Source organism: Staurois parvus, unplaced genomic scaffold (assembly GCF_062004578.1).
Source record: "Staurois parvus isolate SC_StPar_1 unplaced genomic scaffold, SC_StPar_1.0 ptg000469l, whole genome shotgun sequence".
NCBI lineage: Eukaryota > Metazoa > Chordata > Amphibia > Anura > Ranidae > Staurois > Staurois parvus.
The window spans coordinates 83,267-104,408 of record NW_028318265.1 but is presented as its reverse complement, the minus strand read 5'-3'; the positions used below and the strand labels follow the sequence as shown (position 1 = coordinate 104,408).

The 21,142-nt window shown below is 45.0% G+C and overlaps 2 protein-coding genes across 2 annotated transcripts in view; one reads left to right on the top strand and one right to left on the bottom strand.

Annotated features, from left to right (window-relative positions):
- The window catches only part of SLC15A5 (solute carrier family 15 member 5), a 40,287-nt gene extending 32,489 nt beyond the window's left edge, over positions 1 to 7,798 (top strand). Inside the window, exon 10 of the mRNA XM_089689083.1 lies at positions 7,021 to 7,798. The gene's annotated coding sequence lies outside the window, so the exon portion shown is untranslated. The remainder of the gene's footprint in view (positions 1 to 7,020) is intronic.
- Positions 930 to 20,353, bottom strand: LOC149452674 (uncharacterized). Its single transcript, XM_089689084.1, has 2 exons — positions 20,257 to 20,353; positions 930 to 2,055 (listed from the first exon to the last, which is right to left on the bottom strand). Exon 2 carries the CDS (start codon positions 2,051 to 2,053, stop codon positions 1,046 to 1,048), a length of 1,008 nt encoding a protein of 335 aa, XP_089545210.1. The 5' UTR covers positions 2,054 to 2,055; positions 20,257 to 20,353; the 3' UTR covers positions 930 to 1,045.
- Positions 20,354 to 21,142: the final 789 nt, after the last annotated feature.

Here is a 21,142-nt window from a genome sequence, read left to right as displayed (position 1 = left end):
CAGGAATGGGCTCTAGGGTGGTATTTAGCTCATATAGAGCCAAAAAGAAGAATGCCCATAGTGTAGTATTTTCCAATCAAACATGTTTATTGTGGGTGAAATATAACAGCAAGAATCAGCACAGAAGTTAACACTGACCATATGCAAGATGGCCACTGGACCTCCTCGTGGTCTCGGCGGCGTGACGTCTCTACGTGTTTCGTGCACGAGCACGTATTCATGAGGGGTATGCACATAAAGCAGGAGACGTCAATGGATTCCTTTTATAGAAGAGATGGCGCATGCGCATAGACACAGCTGCTGAATTACCACGGCGGCGCATGCGCACATGGTGTCCACCATTTTATCGGAGCTCAGCACACTCACGCGCCCACTCCTAAGAAGAGAGCTGTGTGTGATATACATCTTCCTTATCACATGCACAGCACTTTCATATATGCTATTTTGCACTTTATATGGGCACTTTATTTATTTATGCATAGCCATTATATATTTTTCTGTCGTTTTATTATATTTACTTAGCGCTGCACCCCCATGTTTAGTAGTACCTAGTGAGAAACTACTTGAAATGAGCATGCAACCAGTGAAGTCTCCCATCCAGGGGCGGACTGACCATTTGGAAACTCGGGCACTGCCCAAGGGCCCGGGGTCAGTAGGGGGCCCCATGAGATGCCCCTGGAACCTTTTTCATAGGCTTTTTTGAGTTTGGGCAAGGACACAGGGGCCCCATGATCCCCTATTGCCCGGGGGCCCCATGAGTTGTCAGTCCGCCCCTGCTCCCATCATATATAGTTGTTCCAGACCAGTGGAATCAAGAGTACCAAATCAATGGCAGCTCTATGTTATAATTCTGTTCTCAAAGAAATATACCGTATTTCAGTGACAATCAGAAAACATTTTTCAAAAGTGATATAGTAAATTGACAAACATTGAACTCGTATAATAATGTATTGTAAATGTCTACATCTTTGCTGATAATAATGTAAAATGATATAACTAATGCAGCTGTTCAGTCCTATAGATTGGGTACAGGTGATAGCCTTGATTATTGATGTGATACGTTTGGCCTTGATAGGGTAGGGACAGTAATCCATAGTTGGGTCTGGTCTGGGGGTGTTTGGCTTGCCCAGGGCTCTGGAGACATTACAAGAATTGGGGGGGGACTAAGAGTCCTGGAAGAGTTTTTTTCTCTCTCGGAGCATCTGAGGAAATTTGATAATTCTGGATCTGATTGTGGATCAGGCACAAGAAGATGATTTAGGCTATTTGGATGCTTCCTTCCCAGTTGTTGTTTGTTCTCATGCTGAAGATTTGTAGAAACCTCTCTTAGATCCAGGCCATCAGGCTTTTCCAAGACCAGATTTGAATCCTTATTTTCCTGTGTGAGGAGTATTTGTTCTTTGTTGGTCTGTGTGGCTGCATCCGCAAAAAGAGGCTTTATATTGGGTTTTGAACGATTCGAAGGTTGTTTATACCCAGAGGAATTCTCTTTTCTTTGCATACAATGATGGTGGCAAGCACCAGTAGTACTGGGTTCATCAATCCTATTGCTTGAATCTTCTATCTGTGGAGGGTTCCTGGATAAAACAGTGTAAGATGCAAATCGATATTTGCACCAAGACTGGGACATGGATGGTGGCATCATTTTTCCACAGCATTGTACAAACTCTTTGGCCTGTGAGTTGGAGCTGTTGAGTGTATGACCATTAAGGTTTACTTTTAATGGCCTGCTGTAAGTGTGAATAACAGGGACGTTTTGTACTGGAAAGTATTTTAGTTTCCAGCCAGAAGTTTGTGCTGAAGTCCCATGATTGCTGCGGGTATATTGTACTGTAAGATGTCCATTACTACCACCATCTGCCAAGGCAGTGTTGCTCAGTTTAGTGATGGAGATTCCAGTTACATAAAGGTTCTTGTCTCCACATGGCAGGCCTGGAATCTGTGCTGGTTTCCGGACAGTTATAGGACGATGTACAGTCTGCTTGCATGAAGAATTCTTATGGGAAATGTGTCTTCTAGTTCGCTGTGGAGGGGGAGTCCTTCGCAACTCCATTCCTGCAAAGAAGACACAAGAACTTATTATACAAGGAATGCCATGTAGATAAGGTACATATGTGTACATGGAAGAGCTTGGATCTATATATAGGCATAAGGTCCATGTGTTTACACTGAGGTGCTGGGATCTATGCGAATGGAAAAGGTAGAAAGTACATATAGTGCCTTGAAAAAGTATTCATACCTCTTGAAATTTCCACATTTTGTCATGTTGCAACCAAAAATGTAAATGTATTCTATTGGGATTTAATGTGATAGACCAAAACAAAGTGGCACATAATTGTGAAGTGGAAGGAAAATGATAAATGGTTTTCAAAATTTTTACACATAAATATTTGAAAAGTGTGGCGTGCATTTGTATTCAGCCTCCCTGAGTCAATACTTTGTAGAACAAACTTTCACTGCAAATACAGCTGCAAGTCTTTTTGGGTATGTCTTTACCAGCTTTTTCAAGGCACTGTATATGTATACTGTATGGAGACATCACATGTGTGTATATGAAGTAGGTAGCACTATGTGTATGCTGGAGGTACATGCATGTTTTTGGAGAAGACACATGTGTGGATAGAGAGAAACTAGAGTTATGTATATAGAGAAAGTACATGTGTGTACATGGAGACAGTACGTTTGTGTGTATGAAGTAGGTAGTTTATACATTTACGTGTATAAAAAAGGTATATGTATGCATATGAAGATAGTAGAGTTAAGTTAATGAAGAAAATATATGTACAGTATGTATATAGAGAGTGTACATGTGTGTTTAAAGAGGTGTGTTTGTGTTTATGGAAAAGGTATAGTTATGTATATGTAGAAGATTCATGTATGTATATGGAAAATGTGTATGTATTTACAGTACATGCCGAGGCCAGGATGTATGTATATGTAGGAGATACATGTACAGTATGTATATGCAGAAGGAACCTGCATGCGCAAGTAGAATGCACATGTATGCATACTGTATGTAGGAGTTACTGTACATGTACAGTATGTATATACAGAGGACATGATCTATGTATATGTAGAAGGTACATGTAGAACATACAAGGCTTTTTTCTCAGAAAATAGGTGCAGGAATGGTCTCTTAGTCTCCACCCCCTTGTCTCCACCCCCTACCCTGCTCTGAGCACCGTACCTTTGTTCCACCCCCTACCCACCTCCCAGTACTGCCCCAGTACTGCCCCTTTTAGAGAATACAGAACCAGTGGCGTCCCGAGGCAAGTTCGGGGGTTGCAGTCCACACCGGGTGACACCGACGGCATAAGGTGACACCGGACCCGTTCCACAAGAAGGTAAGTTGTAAAGCAAGCTGACGATATATCCTGCGAGGATCGTCGGCATGCAACCTATATGGGATGACACCGGACCCGCTCCAAGAAAAGGTAAGTTGTAAAGAAAGCCGACGATCCCCGCAGGATGGATCGGATCTGCGGATTGAGCATAATGGATCAGAGTCCGATCCATTATGCTCAATCCGCAGATCCGATCCATTCTGCGGGGCTCGTCGGAGGGGGTGTCACCAAGTGTTACCGCACCGGGTGTCACCAACCCTAGGGACGCCTCTGTACAGAACCAAGTATTGTTTTGTGATGCTAAATCATTTGTATGGAAGTTGTTATTGATAAAAACACAGGTCTCTCTCCTGTCAGCATGGACATGCTGCTTTGTATTTCTCTGCAAAGCAGAGAGATGCAAAACAGCATGTCTCCGTAGTAAAACACAGCACACAGTTAACCCTTTGATCGCCCCAGATATTAACTCCTTCCTGTCCACTGTCATTAGTACAGTGTCAGTGCTTTTTATTAGCACTGGTCACTGTATTAGTTTCACTGGGTATGTCAGTGGCAGTTAGTCAGTTCCCCCCATTGTCAGAATTCCCGCCACAGTCCTGCAATAAGTCGCTGATCGCCGCCTATTATATAAAAAGAAATTCCAGTATATATACCGCCATTTGTAGACACTATAACATTCACGTAAACCAATTAATTTACACGTATTGGGATTTTTTTTTTTTTAGCAAAGGCATGCAGCAGAATACATTTTGGCCTAAATTTATGATGAAATTAGATTTTTAAAAATGTTTTATTGGATATGTTTTATAGCAAAAAGTCAAAAATATTGTTTTTTCAAAAATATTTTTTGTTTATAGCGCAAAAAATAAAAAACCAAGAGGTGATCAAATACCACTGAAAGAAACCTCTATTTATGGGAAAAAAAGGACACACATTTAATTTATGTACAGCATTGCATGACCGTGCAATTGTCAGTTAAAGCAACACAGCGCTGTATCGCAAAAAAATGGCCTAGTCAGGAAGGGAGGTAAATCCTCTGGAGGGAAAGTGGTTAATGAATTAATTCTTATTCATCATACACTTACTCTCTATTTAGTATCTACTATCATCATTTTGGCACTAAAATTCGCTGAATTACAACAAAAGAACCTGTGATGGTATTTATAATGTCCATAGTGGTGGAGCATCACTGTTGGATAAAGACAGGGAATCAGCCATTTATGATTTAATCAGGAAAAAATATAAAAGCTTGTCTCCCTTTTTTTTTCAGGGAAAAAAGCCATGTGACAATTGAACATGCTTTCTCTAGACAGTGCCAAAATGCAGGATATTATCCTCTGTTTAGAAGAGATATTATATAAACGAGTATTGCACCAAACAGATAATACAAAAAGGAGAATGGATGAACATAATGGGGGAGATTTACAAAAACTGGAGCATGCAAAATCTGGTGCAGCTGTGCACAGAAACCAATCAGCTTCCAAGTTTTATTGTCAAAGCCTAATTAAACAAGCTGATTGGCTGCCATGCACCAGATTCCAGTATTAGTAAATCCCCCCAATGTCAAATATACATACCAAGTGTCCTAGATTTGCCAGGACAGACTCATATCTTGGCCCTATGGTGTGTCCTAAGCCATGTCCTGTGATCACATCATCAACCTTATTTGCGTTACTGCACATGTGTATATATAAATAACGTTTTATGTTGTATGTTGTTTGTTATGATCATATAAGGCTTTTCATTTGTTTTAATATACTCCCTTCTCTTTTTTTTTTTTAATTTAAACTTTATTAAACATTAAACTATCTCCTTTTAAAAACATTTGTTTTTTTTTCTCTGTGCATAGCAATTAAATAAACTGGCACCTGTCATTAACAGCTGTTTACAAACAAAGCCATGTGATCATTGTGCCATAAGTGCTAGGGTGATCACATGATCTGGTTCCTGATTGTTAGTTTACAGTGTGGTTGTCACAGCTAGAACACAGTGATGAGTGCGTCTAGTTGTCATATTAAGTGTGATTAGTAAAACAAAGTATGCTCTAAAAACACCTAGATATAAAACACAAAAAAATAAATTAAATACAAGTGACCCAAAACAAACGAAGCTCCCTTTTAATGTGGTAAAATAGACAAAGGATAGGAAAAATGTAAAAGCAAGGAGATAAAGAAAAAAGCCGGACAGACTTCATAAACAACTTAAACAAAAGTGCAAATTCCCAGAAACAAACTGGAGAAAATGCCATTTCCAGGCCCTTCAAGCATCCCTATAGTGTGTAACATTCATTTCTGCAATGCTAGGCCTGCTACAACAGCGCCACCTGATGGGAAGAGGCGTCATGTCTTTATCTTGTCCAACAGAGGAGTGCAGTGTTCATACACCAATTACTGTACATTGCTGTGCATTAAATCCAATTCCCACCAGTATGACGATTATTATTTCCAAAAAAAAGTGCATGTAAAATGAGATTTAAAAATATCAGACATCTGGCTGAAAATAAATAATTATCTTTGTGTTAAATCTTGAGAATTGAGCCTATTTCGACCACTCAGCATGCTAATTGTGAATAAATGTGGTCAGTGAAGTCATTACTGGGGTGTTTGGCTGATGTAAAATCTGAGTTACATTATAATTGTACTGAGATATAATCAGTTTATTAAAGGAAACATCCCATGAAACATAGGGGTTTATTTACTAAAATTGGAGAGGGCAGAATTTGGTGCATCTGTGCATATTAACCAATCAGCTTCCAGGTTTTATTGCCAAAGCTTAATTGAAAAAGCTTTGTTAGAAGCTGATTGGCTACCATGCACAGCTGCACCAGATCCTGAGTGCAAAGGGTTTAGTAAATCCCCCCCGTAGAGTCACCAGCACTGTCATACTGATCCACTTTATTCCGTAGTTTAACTTTGAATGAGTTAACTTTCTTCATACTTGTCCCTTCTCAGTGACAAATAAAGTTCTGAATTTAGAGGATCAGTATTGTGAAAACAGTGAAAAATACAAACTATTGCTATTCAAATTTGAAAGATTGTCCTGGCGATTATTTGGCGTTCAGTTTAAGGTGACGATCCAGCTGACTCTGTACAGATGGCTGGGTGCCTCCATATCCCATCCTCCCTTGTGGGATCATTTGGTAACCTCCATCATTAACAAGTGACCAGAACAGTTTTCTGTCCAGTTTGTCCAATATCTGAGTCTGCTGGCCATCGTGCAATCTTTATTCCAATTATTGTGAAAGTTATCAAATCTTCGTCATATTTGGAAAACAATCATCCCCTCTATAGTCAGCTATATGGCCAGTATCTAGTGACTCAGACTTTCAATGTATAGGACTCCTGCACATGTCAGTGCCATTCCTCAGCTCCTCAGAGGCGGTCTCTGCACATATGGGTGGAGTTGGACACATCAGCACCAAAAAACTATTAGGCCATATTTGTGTTGATATGATGCCCCACCCCTTCCTGCTACACCTCACCCCTTCCCCAGTCTATCAGACTTCAAAAAGATTTTCTACAACATGCAGAAAGCGCACCAACTGCCGCAGGGGGTAGAGCCACACCTCACATACGTGACAATAAAAATGATTTTCTGACCTTGAGTTGGAGAGAAACTTTGCACTTGTGCGGCCACAAAACTGCTCAAAGAAAACATTCTCTTTTCATCTTTTCAGTGCCAATTAAAAATATGATCTGAGCTTAAAGAGCCTGAACGGTATCAAGAGGCTTCTCTGGTTAATTACAAGCTGGCGAGTGCAGCAACATTATCAGGATTTGCAATCTGTATCAGGGTGGAGAGGATGGCGATTCACTCTGCTGCCGGCTCAGATCAACCACGAGACAAATGATGGATATTTTCCTCTAAGAGGGTCCCATTCCTCCTTTACAGATCTAACCAAAAACTGGATCAGCGATGAATTACCTTCTCCAAGGATCGATACTCTGATGTCAGTCAGCCAGGCTGGTCATTATAAAATATGAGAAGGACGCTGTGCTGCTCCGATGCTCCACCTTTAATTAACTCGATATTAAAGGGAATCTGAGTCTAATCCTGACAAGGCTGATTCCCAGGAGATGTCTCCTTCAAAGCCCAATCGATTCTTCTCATGCTAATTATTATTACATCAATTTCCATGAAAGAGCATCAACTTCACAATTATTTTATATTTTATGGCCTGTGCTGTCTCATGAAAGTATAACAATAAACACTGAAAATGAGGCAAAAAAAAGGCCCGTAGACGGTCATGGATAATGGAGTGCCAACTGCAACAAAACAGGTTGTCTCCATTTCCTCTGCTCTGTCTCCAGTCAGTTTTCATCCTATATTGGTTCACCTTTAATGAGATTCTAGCTTTTGTGCTTAGTCCTCATTCTGTTTTCAGTCCCGCTATTTCATGATATTTTTCAGGTTATAATAAAAAAATATAGTTGTATAAAATACAACTCAACTTACCTTACTTGAAATAGAGTTTTTATTTAATTCATTTCTGATTGATGGAAACCAGCAAAGATCAAAGCTGCAACATGTTGTACTTGTAAACCAGAAAATAAATCATGCGGCACGGTCAGGGGCGGACTGACAACTCATGGGGCCCCCGGGCAATAAGGGATCATGGGGCCCCTGTGTCCTTGCCTAAACTCAAAAAAGCCTATGAAAAAGGTACCAGGGGCATCTAATGGGCCCCCTACTGAACCCGAGTTTCCAAATGGTCAGTGCCCGAGTTTCCAAATGGTCATTCTGCCCCTGGGCACGGTTATAGGGACACAAATACCAAACTGCAGAAGGTGCTGCAGTGTTCTGTCTATTCTTATAAAAGATGAAAAGAAAAGATGTCCAGGATTGTGCACCCTAATGGACAGTTAGGTCTGGTTCACACCAGTGCATTGTGCTTTTTGTCTGTTTTGCAGTATTTTGTGCTGTGTGTTTTTGCATGTGCATTTTTACCATGTTTTTTCTTTTTTTTTTTTGGTTAATGTGGAAATTTTTTGTTGCTGGGCAGAATAACGCAAAACGTGGCAAAAATGCACTACATGTGTTTCAGCAGCTTCTCCATTGATCTCAATTGTAGCAACAAACCTGCCTTTTGAGTATAAAAAGTTCCCTGACCTTTTCCAAAAATGCAGCAGCTCAAAAAATATAGATGTGAACGTGTTCCATAGGAAACCATGTTAAATGGCCTTTCTGCAAAAAGCACTAAAAAACATTGGTGTGAACCAGGGCTAAACACTGTAAACGGTTAAAAAATGACAAACTGCAACATAAAACATACCAGAGAACCTGGTGACAGAGCCAAACGTCTACACCATAAAACACAAGATAACAGACTTCACTTTGTATTAGAGCATCGGTCTCCAATTTTTTCAGTATCAGGGCCACTTAGTAATTTTTCAAATATCTGCAGGCGGAAAAAAATCAGTCCCCCCATATATTAGGGACCCCATCAGAGTCACTCTTTACATCAGGATCAGCATCCCCCTTATATCAGGGGCCCAATCAGAGTCCCCCCTTACATCAGGGTCCCCATCAAAGTACCCCTTATAGCAGGGTACCCATCAGAGTCCCCCCTTACATCAAGATCCCTATTAGAGTCTCCATTATATCAAGGTCCCTATCAGAGTCCCCATTTCATCAGGGTCCCCCCTTATATGAGGGTCCTCATCAGAGTCCTTCTTACATAAGGACAAAGCCCCAAGTTGCAGGCTGGATAAAATCTTGCAGCTGGATCTATTCCATGGGCCCTAGTTTGGAGACCCCTGTACTGGAGCAGAAAGATCCACCCTACACTCATCACCACCAGGGGTGGACTGACGCTTCGGTCACTCAGGTACTGCCCGAGGGCCCAGGGTCAATAGGGGCCCCATGAAAGGCTCCACACATTTCACACAGTGGCAGTATCTTTATGTCTGTCTGAATAATGTGTCCGCCTGAAACCAGGACACAGTATTTAGGCAGGACTGTGGCCAGATGGGAGGGTGAAGGGAGCCCGAGATGGGAACAGATGGGGAGCCGGGAGAAACGTGTACTCAGAAAGCAGGGAACTGCCAGTGACAGTGAGGAGAGCAGGGGAGGAGGCGGAAGTGGCAGAAGCCTCCAATCCAGGAAACAGCTCACATCATGTCAGGTAGTGGCGGAGCGGGTCCCGGTCCCGGTCCCAGGCCGTAATGCCTCTATACACACAGCTAGTTATGGAGCCAAAGAGCAATGAGAAGGTAAAAGGAGTCCCTAATATTAGGTAAATAGGCACTAGACTGGACACTGACTCCCTTACCACGGCTGATGTAGTGCTCAGGGAACCCTACTGGTAGGATTATACAGATTACAGTATAGACATTTTATGTGGGAGGGTCTCCTGATGTAGAATAGGGAGATAGGGGATCCCCCGTCTCTCCCATCCCCCCCTCTCTCTCTCCCTCTCACTCACCTCTCTCTCATCCCGTCTCTCCCTCACCTCTCCTCCATCTCTCTCACCCCCTTCTCTCCCTCAGCCCCCTCTCTCTGTCACCTCCCCTACCTCTCTCTCACCTTCCCTACCTCTCTCTCACCCCCCCCCTCCCTCTCTCTCACCCCCCTCTCTCTGTCTCCCCTCCCTTCCCTTTCTCTCACCCCCTCTCTCCCTCACCCCTGTCTCTCTGTCTCATCCCCTCTCTCATCCCCTTCTCTCCCTCAGCCACCTCTCTCTCTCACCTCCCCTACCTCTCTCTCACCCCCATCTCTCTCTCACCCCCATCTCTCTCTCGCCTCACCTCCCTCTCTCTCACCCCCTTCTCTCCCTCACCCCCGTCTCTCTGTCTCATCCCCTCTCTCACCCCCTTCTCTCCCACCTCCCCTACCTCTCACCCCCCTCTCTCTGTCTCCCCTCTCTCTCACCCCCTTCTCTCCCTCAGCCCCCTCTCTCCCCCTCTCGCACCCCCGTCTCTCTCTCACCTCTCTTCCCTCTCTCTCACCTCCGTCTCTTTCTCACCCCCTTTTCTCCCTCAGCCCTCTCTCTCTCACCCCCATCTCTTTCACCTCCCCTCCCTCTCCCTCCCCCCCTTCTCTCCCTCAGCCCCCTCTCTCTCACTTCCCCGCCCTCTTTCTCTCTCCTCTTTCTCACTTCTCACCTCCCTCTCTCAGCCTTCTCACCTTTCCCCCCCTTCTTACATCTTTCTCCTACTTTTCAATCTCTCTCTCCCTCCTATTCCTATATCCCCCCTCTCCTCTTCTGTTTCTATCCCACTAACCCCTCTTCCCCTCTTAGTTTCTAATAGGAGTTTCTGTCATATTTCAGTAAAAAATGCACTGTCAGTAGATTTTCCATGGTCTGTCATTAAAAAAAAAAAAAAAGTTGTGGGGGTTGGCATGCCTGTCAGGAAAGAGGTTGAGTGGGATCTGAACAGCTGCACAAGGCAATTAACCTCCCAGTCATCGGGAATCTTTACTGTACAATGTAGCCAGCAGGCATTACCTACAGCCCCTGAAAACCACATACATTTTTGTGCACACTGCACTTCTTTTTGTGCTATCAGGGCCTAAATTATGATCTTGCCCACAGGCCCACTGCTTTCATAAATTGCCCCTGGTTGCGTCATAAAGATGACTGCCATGCCGCAGCCATCTTTAAACCTGGAAGTGCCACACAATGCCCCACTTCTGTATTGCAGCTCAGCTGCATAGGGGGGCATTTAAATATCTACCGCAGCATAGCCTGCAAGGAAAAGAAAGAAGCCAGGAACTTCCTTGCAGGCTATGCTGTGGTAGATATTTAAATGCCCCCCTATGCAGCTGAGCTGCAATACAGAAGTGGGGCATTGTGTGGGTGTGGCTTGAGTGTGGGCAGGGATACAGGGGACCCCATGAGTTGTCAGTCTGCCCCTGATCACCACTAATCAATCCTTGTCCACCTGATGACTGGGATGTGTTTGTTACCAATGAAATCTCTTGCTAATGTTCCTCAGTTTACCTTCCACAACTACAGCAGAAAATATCACATATAATGCAGTTTATAGAGTTTGAGATGGAAACCGTAAAAACCTCTTCACAACTGTCGTTTGGCATCATTCCTATTGTGACTGTAGTACATAATCAGAAGAGCTTACAGTTTAATGGATCTTTTATTGAAACACATTCCAAATCAGGATATTTTGTGTGTTAGAAAGATGGAGCACACAAACACAGCTTAAACATAAAACCTCCATACAGATGACGAAAGTCAAACAAGAGACCTCAGTATGGAAAACACACATAGTACATAATGTGCTCAGGTCCTCCCTACCCACATTCATGTGCTGTGCCCCATCCAGTGGCATAACTTACACCACACCAGTCCATGTAGCTGCTGTGGGGCCTCAAGGGGGTAACAGAGGTTCTATTCTGCTGCAAAAAATGTATTTACTATCAAGTGGACCTGACTTGTTAAAGAGTGGTCTGTTTTTTATGGGGATATATCAACTTGCTAGGTCCAACATAGTACCAGTCAACATCGAGATATGCCTTCTTCATAGGAGACCTGCAAGCTATTTTGCCACTGTTGGGACTGCATACTACCATTTTGTGGACCAGGACTGTAAAGTGGCTTTCCTTGATTATAATTATTATGAGATGGAGATTTTCTTGAACACAATCATAACAGAGGGGGTCCTGCTAACAAATGTAAAATGGGTGGACCTACCCCTGACCACCCTGGCTGATCTTAGTAAGGGCCACACTCCCTGAATACCAGTAAAAGGTAAGTGGCTGAGAGATTCACTGACCACCACTTTAAGAAGGATGCTTTTTACTGACCTCTATTTTAAGGGGGCCTTTCTTGACTATCAATGGAAAGGGGGGGCTTTCCAGAAAAGTAGGTGGGTCTATTCACTAACCACCTATGTAAGGGGGGGGGCTTTTCAGTGACTATCAGTGTGAGGGGAAGCTTTCAGAAATAGAAGAGGAATCTTTCTAGTGACCACCTATATAAAATGAGGTTTTCCATAGATCCCTAGTTTAAGGTGGCAGGGTCTTTCTCTTCTACAAGGTCCTTTGATTTGTAATTCTTCCCCTAACTCTAACTGTACACCAATAATCTCTCCCTCATCTGTTCATTGACCATATAATCAAACTGGTGATTCTGTAGATGCTGCATTTTCTTTGGTTTTAGGGTATTATGGATTTATGGATGTAAACCCACCAAGCCAGGTTAATGAGATTAGACTGTGAAGGAGTTTGGTGTCAGGTGCAGCAATCTGACAGTTCCTATCACATCTTCCTCTGTGACAACCTAACCTCCTAGCCCTGCCATGATAACAGGCACAAAGGACTAGAGAGGGTCTTAAACAACACAATTCCAGAATAAACCAATGGTTGGAAAAACCAATTACAAGTTGTGACTTCCCCTTCTTGCACAGTATTATGTTTATTATTAAGGAGCAGGTAGCAAGCCTTAGACATCTCACCTTCCCATGTGTCACCTCCGCAGTCCTAAAGCCTCTGGTGCCCCCTACTCGTCTTTCATACAGAGCCAGCAATGATGCATCAGTGTCTCCGCCACAGTCTTTATAGTACTGATAATACATAACTGCACATTCAGAGTGCCGAGGGCGTCTTAACACTCATTATCCTGCGACTGGTGACACTGAGACCATCCCGAGGGAATTGAGCCGTAATCTCTCCGGAGAGATCTCTATTTTTACGGTTACTAATGGAACCGCTTCTACCTCTGGAAAATAATGATGAAATATTCTCCAAAACAGCCACAAACGGGCTGCTATTTCTCTCATTTTATTGGAATAACCTGTAAAGTGTCCCTTTCTTGAACAGTGTTTTAGTTTAGTGTCATTAGTGATGGGACTTGAATATTATAAAATAATACTTCAGAGTGGACTGTTTTCAGTAAGATTTCACAAGCTCCAAATATTGCCTTGTTGCAAAAGACATTTTTATTATGGCCCATTTACAATGACTGCCCATAACATTATGACCATTGACAGGTAAAGTGATAACATTATTTCATTACAATGGCATGTAAAAGCAATTGGGATATATTAGGGTGCAAGTTGCTTGTTGTTCCTAAAATTGATGGGTTAAAAGCATTAAAAATGGGCAAGCATAAGGATTTGAGTGACTTTGACAAGGGCCAAATTGTGACGGCTAGAAGATTGGGTCAGAGGATCTCTAAAACTGCAGCTCTTGTGGGATGTGTCCAGTCTGCAGTGGTTGGGACTGACCAAAAGTTGTTCCAGGAAGGAAAGCCGGCAGCAGGGTTATGGATGGCTAAGGCTCACCGATGTACATGGGGAGTGAAGGCTGGCCGTATAGTGCAATCCAATAGAACAGTTACTGCAGCTCAAATTGCTGAAAAAATGAATGCTGGTTCCAATAGAAAGGTGTCAGAATAAATAGTACATTGCAGTTTGTTGCATAAGGGGCTGTGTAGCTTCAGAGTAGTCACAGTGCACATGCTGACCAATATCCACAACCAAAAGTGCCTACAATGGGCATGTGAGCATTAGAACTGAACCATGGAGCAATAGAAGGAGGCCAAGTCTGATGAATTCAAGAATGATTTGAGGAACACTACAATTATTATTATGTACTGTACATGTACTGTCCCCCACTATAATGTACAGCGCTTAGCAAACCTTTTGGCGCTATATAAATACTGTATAATAATAATATTATACAGTATTTATATAGAGCCAACAGTTTGCTCAGCGCTGTACATTATAATGGGAGACAATACACAAGACAGTACAGTAACAATACACGAGGGCCCTGCTCCTTGGAGCTACAATGAGTTTGATATATTGGCTTGGCCTCCATATTTTCCAGATCTCAATCCAATTGACTATCTGTCGGATATGCTGGAAAAACAAGTCCAATCCAGGTGGAGACCCCGCCCCGCAATTTACAGGACTTAAAGGATCTGCTACAGATCACTTGGTGTCAGATACCACAGCATACCTTCAGAGGCCTAATGGAGTCTATGCCTTGACAGATTATGGTGGCTGGTCATAATGTTATGGCTGATTGGTGTACGTGGCTATTTATAAACTTTAACATGTTAATGTCATTTTCAGTCTTAGCAACTTTCATTAAATGAAGATCCTTGATCAGGTACATCCTGTTATAGGGTGACAACAAACTGTCCATGTCTCCCATCTGTACTCCTGCATTGTCACCCTGTCACAAGGACTTCTGATCAAGACTACATGTTTCCATTTTAACATGAATGGTCCACTGTTGTCACTATCAGGAAACCCACTCTGAGAAATACCATACAGACGTCACTGGTGTTTGTGTAGACTAGACAGAAAGTGGCTGTAAAGACAGTGGAGGAGATCAGCAGCACTGAGATGCAATAAAATGAAAAAAAGAATGGAAATCAAATTATTTATAGAATAAAAAGCCAATTGTTTATGATATATAGTGCACATGACAAACTAAAGGTCATCCAGGTAGGATTTACATCTACTTAATGCTGAAGGTTTGTTAGAGGATTGTCCTCATCTCCTGGGTGCTGCTAAGCACATTATACTTGTGCGTCATCCAAGCCAACATAACTGGCTACACACCATACTCCACCATGATAAAATACAGTAGAAATAAATCTCCCAATTGTACACATCAGCACATTACATACAAGAGCACTGTCAGTGCACTTGTATAAAAGAAATAAAATTTCCACCATGTGATCACCATGCATTTACTCCAATGCTTAATGTGGAAGTCCAGGCTCTAATGAACTAAACTTAGAATGGCTCTCATTCCCCTTCTTACTCCTATTCTAACTACCTTATAAAAGGAAGATGCTTATGTTTACCTATTCTCAGAGGGCTCTGGTCAAGCCACGTGATCGGCTCCCAATGGCCAGCTTCAGGGGAGAGAAGGGACAGCCAACAACGAATGACCCATAGTAAGTCTATGGGTGATGTCACCACCAAAGCAATCCATCTGTTGCACCTGGTGCATATTCCTTCTACAGGGTAGTTAGGATAGGAGTTATGCCCCGTACACACGAAGAGAATATCGGACGAATGATCGGCCGTTTTTTTTCGCCTGCTAGTCTCACATTGAAAGTGAAAAAGTTACTAAAGATACGAAAATTCTCCTATTATTATTATTATTATTATACAGTATTTATAAAGCGCCAATAGTTCGCTCAGCGCTGTACATTACAAAGGGGGACAGAACATGTGACAGAACAATACCAATACAATGCAAAACATGAGGGGATCGAGGGCCCTGCTCTTTCAAGCTTACAATCTAGGAGGGAGGGGATGGTGGCACAGGAGGAGATAGCTGTGGGGGATGGAGTGGTAGGAAGAGTGGAGGAGGTCGGCAAGTTAGCAGGGGGCGGGGTAGGCTTCCCTGAAGAGATGGGTTTTCAGGGTGCGCCTAAAGGAGAGGAGAGTAGGTGATAATCTGATGGGTTGGGGCAGGGAGTTCCAGAGGATGGGTGACACCCTGGAGAAGTCCTGGAGGCGGGCATGGGAGGAGGAGACCAGGGAACTAGAGAGAAGGAGGTCTTGTGAGGAGCGGAGTGTGCGTGCTGGGCGGTACTTGGATATTAGGTCAGTGATGTAGTTCGGGGCAGTATGGTGGACAGCTTTGTACGTCAGCGTTAGGATTTTGAATTTGATCCGTTGCGCAATCGGAAGCCAGTGGAGGGATTGGCAGAGGGGGGTGGCGGAAACGGAGCGGTTGGAAAGGTGAATGAGTCTGGCAGCCGTATTCAGGATGGACTGAAGCGGGGATAGCCAGCGGCGAGGCAGGCCAGTGAGGAGGGAGTTGCAGTAGTCGAGTCGCGATATGATGAGGGAGTGGATGAGCTGTTTAGTGGTTTCTGGAGTTAGGAACGTGCGGATTTTGGCGATGTTGCGGAGGTGGAGTCTGCACGAGTTTGTTAAAGAGTGGACTTGGGGCTGGAAGGATAGGTTGGAGTCCAAAATAACACCAAGTACTCTGGCCTGCGGGGCGGGTTTGATGGTGGCGTTGTTGGACATGATGGAGAAGTCAATGGGGGGTGGTGTCCGGGCTGGAGGGAAGACAAGAAACTCGGTTTTGGAGAGGTTCAGTTTAAGGAAGTGGAGCGACATCCAGTCTGATATGTCGCTCAACAGGTGTGTGATTCGGGCGGAGACCGAGGGGGTGAGGTGGGGGGTTGAGAGATAGATTTGTGTGTCGTCGGCATAGAGGTGGTAGTTGAAGCCGTGAGAGTGTATGAGTCGGCCAAGGGAGGAGGTGTAGATGGAGAAGAGAAGGGGCCCGAGGACAGAGCCTTGAGGGACCCCAACAGAGAGGGGGAGTGAGAGGGAGGTGGTGGCATTATAGGTAACGCTGAAAGAGCGTTGTGACAGGTAGGATGAGAGCCAGGAGAGAGCAGAATCTCTGAGGCCGAGGGAGTGTAGTTTTTTGAGGAGGAGGGGGTGGTCGACTGTGTCAAAGGCCGCAGAGAGGTCAAGGAGTAGGAGCACTGAATAGTGGCCATTAGCTTTGGCGGTTAGCAGGTCGTTGGAGAGTTTGAGTAAGGCAGTTTCGGTGGAGTGTAGGGGACGGAAGCCGGACTGTAGGGGATCGAGGAGGTTGTTGTCGTTGAGGTGAGAGCATAGGCGGGTGTAGACTAGGCGCTCGAGGAGTTTAGATGTAAATGGGAGCAGGGAGATGGGTCTGAGGTTGTTCGGGTCATTGGGGTCCAGGGAGGGCTTTTTAAGTATGGGGGTGATGTGTGCATGTTTCAGAGGGGAAGGGAAAGTGCCGGAGGAGAGGGAGAGATTGAAGATGTGGGTGAGGGAGCGTAGGATGGAGGGGGAGGGAGGTCGTAGGAGTTGTGTGGGGATAGGGTCAAGGGGGCAGGTGGTGAGGCGGGCATCAGAGAGGATCCTGGAGACTTCTTCGATGGTAGTAAGGTCAAAGGTGCGGAGTGTTGGGGGAGCTTCAGTATGAGGAATGTAGGGTGGGGTGGGAGAGGAGGTTAGAGCAGTGGTGGGGCCGTGGGAGAGGGGTGTAGAGGGGGTAGCTGAGTGAGGGGGAAGGGGGTTGGAGGGAGTTTGAGCAGCGACGAAGTCCCTGTGGGTTATGTCGAGGGGGAGGGGGGATGAGGGGGTAGCTGTGTGAGAGGGGACGGGTTGAGACGGCGTGTGAGTTGCGGCAATGTCCTTGCGAATTGTGTCAATCTTGTTTTTGAAGTGATTGGCAATCTCAAGGGCAGTGAGTGAGGTGCTGGGTGGAGGTGGGGGGGGGCGAGAGTAGAGAGTTGAAGGTGGAGAAGAGTCGGCGAGGATTGGAGGAGAGGGCCTTGATGAGGGTCAGGAAGTAGGCTTGTTTGGCAGTATGGAGGGAGGAGGTGTAGGTGTGGAAGGCAGATTTGTATCGGGTGAAGGCTTGTTGGGATTTGGTTTTGCGCCATAGTCGCTCCAGGGCACGACTGTGTCGTTTGAGGGTTTTGGTGTGATCAGTCTGCCAGGGCTGGAGCGGTCGGGGTCTGATGTTGCGTGTGGTTAAAGGCGCTAGTGAGTCAAGGGCTGTTGACAGCGCATTGTTGTAGGCGGTCATAGCCAAGTCGGGGCAGGACAGGGGGAGGATGTGGTCATGGAGTTGATCAACTGCAGAGTGGAGGGAGGCAGGGTTAAGGTTGCGGAGGTTACGGCTGGTAGTAGTGTGACATTTGGAAGGGTAGGCATTGGAGGATGAGGAGATAGAGAAAGTAATCAGGTTGTGGTCAGAGAGAGGGAAGGGGGTGTTAGTGAGGTTGTGGGGAGCGCAGCGGTTGGAGAAGACAAGATCAAGGATATTACCGTCGGAGTGGGTGGTGGATTGTATGCACTGTGCAAGTGCAAAGGAGGAGGTTAAGTGGAGGAGACGGGCTGTGTCCGGGTTGTCGAGGTTGACAGGGATGTTGAAATCCCCAAGGATGATAGTGGGTAGCTCAGAGGAGAGGAAGAAGGGTAGCCAGGAGGAGAAGTCTTCCAGGAAGCGGGGTATGGATCCAGGAGGCCGGTATATCACAGCAATCTTCAGGGGGGTTGGGGAGAATAGTCGGATGCAGTGGGCCTCGAAGGAGGAGAAGGATAGGGAGGGGGGGTTTGGGAGGACTCGGAAGGTGCTCAGCGGTGACAGGAGCTGGCCAACCCCACCACCTTTACGACCGTTGGGCCTGGGTGAGTGGGTCCAGGTGAGACCGCCGTAGGAGAGTGCAGCAGGGGAGGTAGAGTCAGTGGGCTGGATCCAGGTTTCCGTAATCGCCAGGAGGTTGAGGGAGCGGGAAACAAAGAGGTCGTGGATGGCGGTAAGCTTGTTGCACACCGATCGGGCGTTCAGGAGTGCACATGAAAACGGGGGGGAGATTTTAGGGAGCAGGGGGACAGATACTAAGTTGCGGGGGTTGCGGCAGGACGTGGAGGCGGGAGGGTTTTGTGCGGGAGGTGGTGGAGGGCCAGGATTCGGGGAGATGTCCCCCGCGGTTATGAGGAGGAGAAGGGTGAGAAAGGTGGCATGGGAGCGGGATGTGCAGGAGCGTGAGAAACTACTAGTGGAGGTGTTGGGGTCAGTGGGAGAGCGGAGTAATAGGAGGAGGTGGTGGGTGCCATAGAGGGGTGAGGGAAGCAGTGAGGGCACAATATACAAATGTTTGGGAGGAGCAGAGGGATATAGTGAATGGATTTTGGGAACAGAGGAGAGGAAAATGAGAAGGAGGAGTGGAAGAGGCATTTTGGGGAGGTGATGAAAGCAATAGTAGGGAGATGATAGCAATGAGGGGGAGATGTACAAGTTTTGGGGTGGAGCAGAGGGGTAAAGAAATGAGATTTGTGAACAGAGGATAGTAAAATGAAGAGCAGAAGAGGGGTGTATTATATAAAAAGGTACACGGAGTGGGACTCAGGTACTGTATGTAAGAGATGGTTCCCAGGGTGTTTCCTTGCAGTCTGTCCAGCATGCAGTAGAGTTTCTTGCTGTTGTTGTGTCTTCCTGCTGCTTAAGTTCTCCTGCTTTAGTTCAACTGCTGTGTTTAACTGCTCTGCACTCATTCAAAGCCGCACTCCACAATAAGCAGCACCCCCATCAGAGACTGTGCCCCCCATCAGAGATCTCCCCCATGAGCTGAACTAAATTTATAGGGAGATGCTCAAATGAGCATTCAACTCCGCCCCAATTAGAAGCTGATAAGGCTCACATGAATAGGGGGGGATGATTCTTAGGAACCAGGCCACAGTCATAAACCTGAGTGCGCCTAGAGGTGAGGACAAGTCAACAGATACACAGATATAATTACAATATTTGGTGAGAATTTAACAGGAGTCAATGCGTTTGTCTGGTTAAGAGTGGAGGTAGCAGATAAATGCAGTTACCCAGAGAAGAACAGCAGGAGTCAATGCGTTTGTCTGGTTAAGAGTGGAGGTAGCAGATAAATGCAGTTACCTGTGGAAGTAGAGAAGGCATAATTAAAGAAAGAAAGAAGGCATAATTAAAGAAAGAAAGAAGGCATAATTAAAGAAAGAAAGAAAGAAAAGAATTTTGAAAGTGATGTCATGTATTGCATTGTATTTGTATTGTATTTGCAGACGACTCCTGTACGATTAAATGAAAATCGTACAACAAAAAATGTTTTGCGCTTTTCCCTTCGGATATTTTCATACGAATTGTCATGATCGGCTCTCGAAAGCTGTGTACTAACGATCCGATTATGGGACGATCGGTCCTCTTCTGAAAATTTTCGTCCGATTTTCTTATAGTGTGTACGGGGCATTAGAAGGGGCGAACTGAGCCTGAAGTGGAAGCAGGTACCTGTCAAAGCCAGGTACCTGCTCCCCCCTCCCCCCCCCCCAAAAGGTGCCCAATGTGGCATCGGAGGAGGAAGAGGCAGAAAAGTGGAGCTTCCACTTTCGGGTGGAACTCCGCTTTAACAACAGAACATACATTTCACATGATTAATTATGCTATAAAATTTAGTATTTACTTTAAATTGCCTCCAGCATTGCTCCTGTTTCTTCTTGTTGGAGGCCGCCATTTTTAAAACTGACAGACTGCCTGGCACCCTGCCTGGGTGCTTCCACCGAAAGCTGCTTCCTCGCCGCTGGAACACAGGAACAAGGTATTATAGCTGGGCATTTTACCCAAGAACTGGATGACACTAGCTTAAGTGCAAACAGGAACTATATTGAACAAAAAAAATGTTTTTATATACTTCAAAAATAGGGGCAGTCGCCACATGAATAAAAAACAAATATTACACATTGGGCTAAACATCCATCACTGATTAGGTAATGAGGTAAAGTTGACAAGACTAATCCCATCATGTGGGAACCTTCAGGAAGACTAGCCAACAGACACAAACAATACGTGACCCAATTAACTCAATTGACAATGGGACAAAGACACAACAGTAAACACATAACACCTTAATAAACAGATTACAGCAAGAGACCTCAGCATCAGGTTGTTTTAAGCTGACTATATTAACATCTGCTCTGAGTCTCTGAGCCTAGGAGGGGGGTTGAAGCAGTCAATGCTGGTTTGGGCATAGAGACCCCAAATCTGTGTTCTGGTCCTCCAGTTCTCAGAGGCTGTGTGTTTTGGGGAGACATGGACTTGAATCTGAAGTAAAATTTCTCTAAAGGTTCCCCCCTAGGCACACACCTCCCAAAGAATAGAGACCCCTCAGATGCCAGGGCCCACGGTCAGTAGGCTAGCCTGCAGTCCCCTGCAAACGCCCCTGTGCCGGTTGGGTCTGTCACCAAAGCCAATCAGCAGTTAGAAGTCGATTAGCTACCATGCACAGCTGCACCAGATTCTGAGTGCTCCTGTTTTTATTAAAACCCCCCTAAAGGTCATTCCCTTCTGTT

What these genes read in the sequence shown, in the direction of transcription:
- LOC149452674 (XM_089689084.1), bottom strand. Translation starts at nt 2,053, where the DNA reads ATGGAGTTGCGAAGGACTCCCCCTCCACAGCGAACTAGAAGACACATT.